The following is a 2,291-nucleotide window of genomic DNA, read 5'->3' as shown; positions in this document are numbered from 1 at the left end:
GGCGGGCGTGTCCGAGGTAACCCCCCCACCCCCGACACGCCCGCCCGCTCAGGAGCCAGGCCTCCGAGCACGCTCTCGGGATGCCAGGGATGGAGGGGGCCGCCAGGTGCAGGGGGCAGGGAGGGCGCTGGGTCTGGTCCTGGCATGCTGGGTGACCCTGGGCACCTCCCTGGGCCTCAGACTCCATGTCTGCACAGTGACGAGAGACCAAACCGTCATTTCTCTGGGCTTTATGCCCACCCCTGCCTACTGCCCCTGCTCCCCCTGCCCTGGTCTCAGCCCAGTAACCCTGGGTAGGGCCCTCGTCTAGACCACAGGCACAGGACAGTCCCTCCCCATGCTTCTGCAGGCTCCCTCCACCTGAGGTCCCCCTGCAAGGGGAGCGAGGGACAGGAAGTTACTCTGGTGGCATTACAAGGACCTGCCGGGCACTAGACCACGTCTGGCTTTCTTACAATCACCCTGTAAGGGAGTTACCATCAGAGCCCATTTGACAGATGGGAAAAACAGAGGCTCAGCGATGTTGAACAGCTTGCAAAATGTCACTCAGCTAAGGAGTGGCAACGCTGAGATAGGGATCCAGGGTCCTGCTCCTCCTCCTCCTGGGGGTCTGCCGCTCACGGGACGGCCCTGGCCACCTCTCTGTGGGTGGCCTCTGGCCGTGCACTTTCCGGCCAGCAAGCAGGTGTCTGAGGGCTGTGCAGTCTGTGGACGACTCCCTGATGCCCCGCTGTCCCCAGCACACAAGTGGCTGTACCGGGAGATCGGGGACAGCCACCTCCTCCGGTATCTCTCCTGGACTGTGTACCCCGTGGCCCTGGTCTCCTTCTCCTCAGGCTTCTCTCAGAGCATCACGCCCTTCTCGGGAGGTAAGCCCAGTCGCCACTCCATCTGCCTGTGTGCCTTGCCCGGCAGTGACTGCTAGCCAAAGACTCCTGTCCTGCCGGGCTCCTGCTGGGGGACAGCAGGAAGCGGTAACCTCACTTATCAGCAGAGAAGCCAGGCTTGGAAGAGTCGTGGCACTTGCCCAAAGTCACACAGTGAAAAGGACAGAGCCTGCCTCGGGTCACTGCTGACTCTGCTCTGAGGGGCTCATGGAGGCGCACGTCTCTGCCAGGCCTAGCAGCTCTGCCTCCGGTCCCAGCCAGCAGAGGGGGGTGCAGGGGTGCGTCCCGGGGGCGAGGTCTGAGAGCCCCTCCTAGTTCCCCCCATCCTGCAGTAGCATCTAGCAGGCCCAGCTGGAGGAAGGTGGATGTTCGCATCCCCTCTCTGACCCTCAGCTTTCTCATCCGCAGAAAGTGAAAAGTGTTAGTCACTCAGTCACGTTTGACTGTTTATGACCCCATGGACTGTAGCCCGCCAGGCTCCTCTGTCCATGGAATTTTCCAGGCAAGAATACTGGAGCGGGTAGCCTGTCTCTTCTCCAGGGGATCTTCCCGACCCAGGGATTGAACCCAGGTCTCCTGGTTGCAGGTGGATTCTTTACTGTCTGAGCCACCAGGGAAGCCCTCATCCGCAGAATGCATTTACAGCTCCTCACTGACAGGGCTTAGGGGACCCGACAAGACCCGAACGTGGAACTCTGTGCAGGGTAAAGGGATGAGGGCTAATCTAAAGGTGGTCCTCCCCTTGCCCCCATCCACCCACCCCACCAAGGTTCTGGGATTCCGGAGCTGAAGACCATCCTGTCAGGCGTGGTCCTGGAGGACTATCTGGACATCAAGAACTTCGGGGCCAAGGCGGTGGGCCTCACCTGTACCCTGGCCAGCGGCAGCACCATCTTCCTGGGCAAAGTGGTATGGCCGGCGTGAGCGCACCACTGCCTCCCCCCTCCCCCCCGCTGCCCTCCAGCCCCCGCTGCCTTTTCTGCATCACCCACTGAGGCCAGTGCCCACCTGAAGGTGGAGGAAGGTCAGGTCCCCAGAGTGTGACTCTGGAACCTGGGAGGTGGGGTGGAGGGGTGGGGGGCACGCCATCCCTGGATGAGCAGGGGCCCTGGGACCGAGGGATTAGAAGGGGAGGAGCAGGGTGGGGGCTCAAGGCCCGACCCGAGCCCTGTGCCCACACCTCCCTGGCAGGGCCCCTTCGTGCACCTGTCTGTGATGATCGCTGCCTACCTGGGCCGCGTGCGCGCCAAGGCCACTGGGGAGTCCGAGGTAAGGGGCTCGTGGAGACCCCCTCCGCTGGAGGAATGAGAGGGAGGGGTGGGCGCGGGCTGGCTCTCAGCCCGGGACTCTGGATCCCTCCAGAACAAGAGCAAGCGGAATGAAATGCTAGTGGCCGGGGCGGCG

The 2,291-nt window shown here is 62.9% G+C and overlaps 1 protein-coding gene across 1 annotated transcript in view; it reads left to right on the top strand.

Moving 5' to 3' along the window:
* LOC104992353 (chloride channel protein ClC-Ka-like) overlaps positions 1 to 2,291 on the top strand; it is a 9,743-nt gene that overhangs the window by 1,608 nt on the left and 5,844 nt on the right. Inside the window, 5 exon segments of the mRNA XM_010845216.1 lie at positions 280 to 293; positions 379 to 869; positions 1,657 to 1,796; positions 2,079 to 2,156; positions 2,250 to 2,285. Of these exon segments, the coding sequence (XP_010843518.1) occupies positions 280 to 293; positions 379 to 869; positions 1,657 to 1,796; positions 2,079 to 2,156; positions 2,250 to 2,285 (759 nt within the window).

The sequence above is a fragment of the Bison bison genome, unplaced genomic scaffold (genome assembly GCF_000754665.1).
Source record: "Bison bison bison isolate TAMUID 2011002044 unplaced genomic scaffold, Bison_UMD1.0 scf7180017848409, whole genome shotgun sequence".
Taxonomy (NCBI): domain Eukaryota; kingdom Metazoa; phylum Chordata; class Mammalia; order Artiodactyla; family Bovidae; genus Bison; species Bison bison.
Note: the sequence above shows the minus strand (reverse complement) of the source record. Positions and strands in the feature narration are given on the sequence as shown.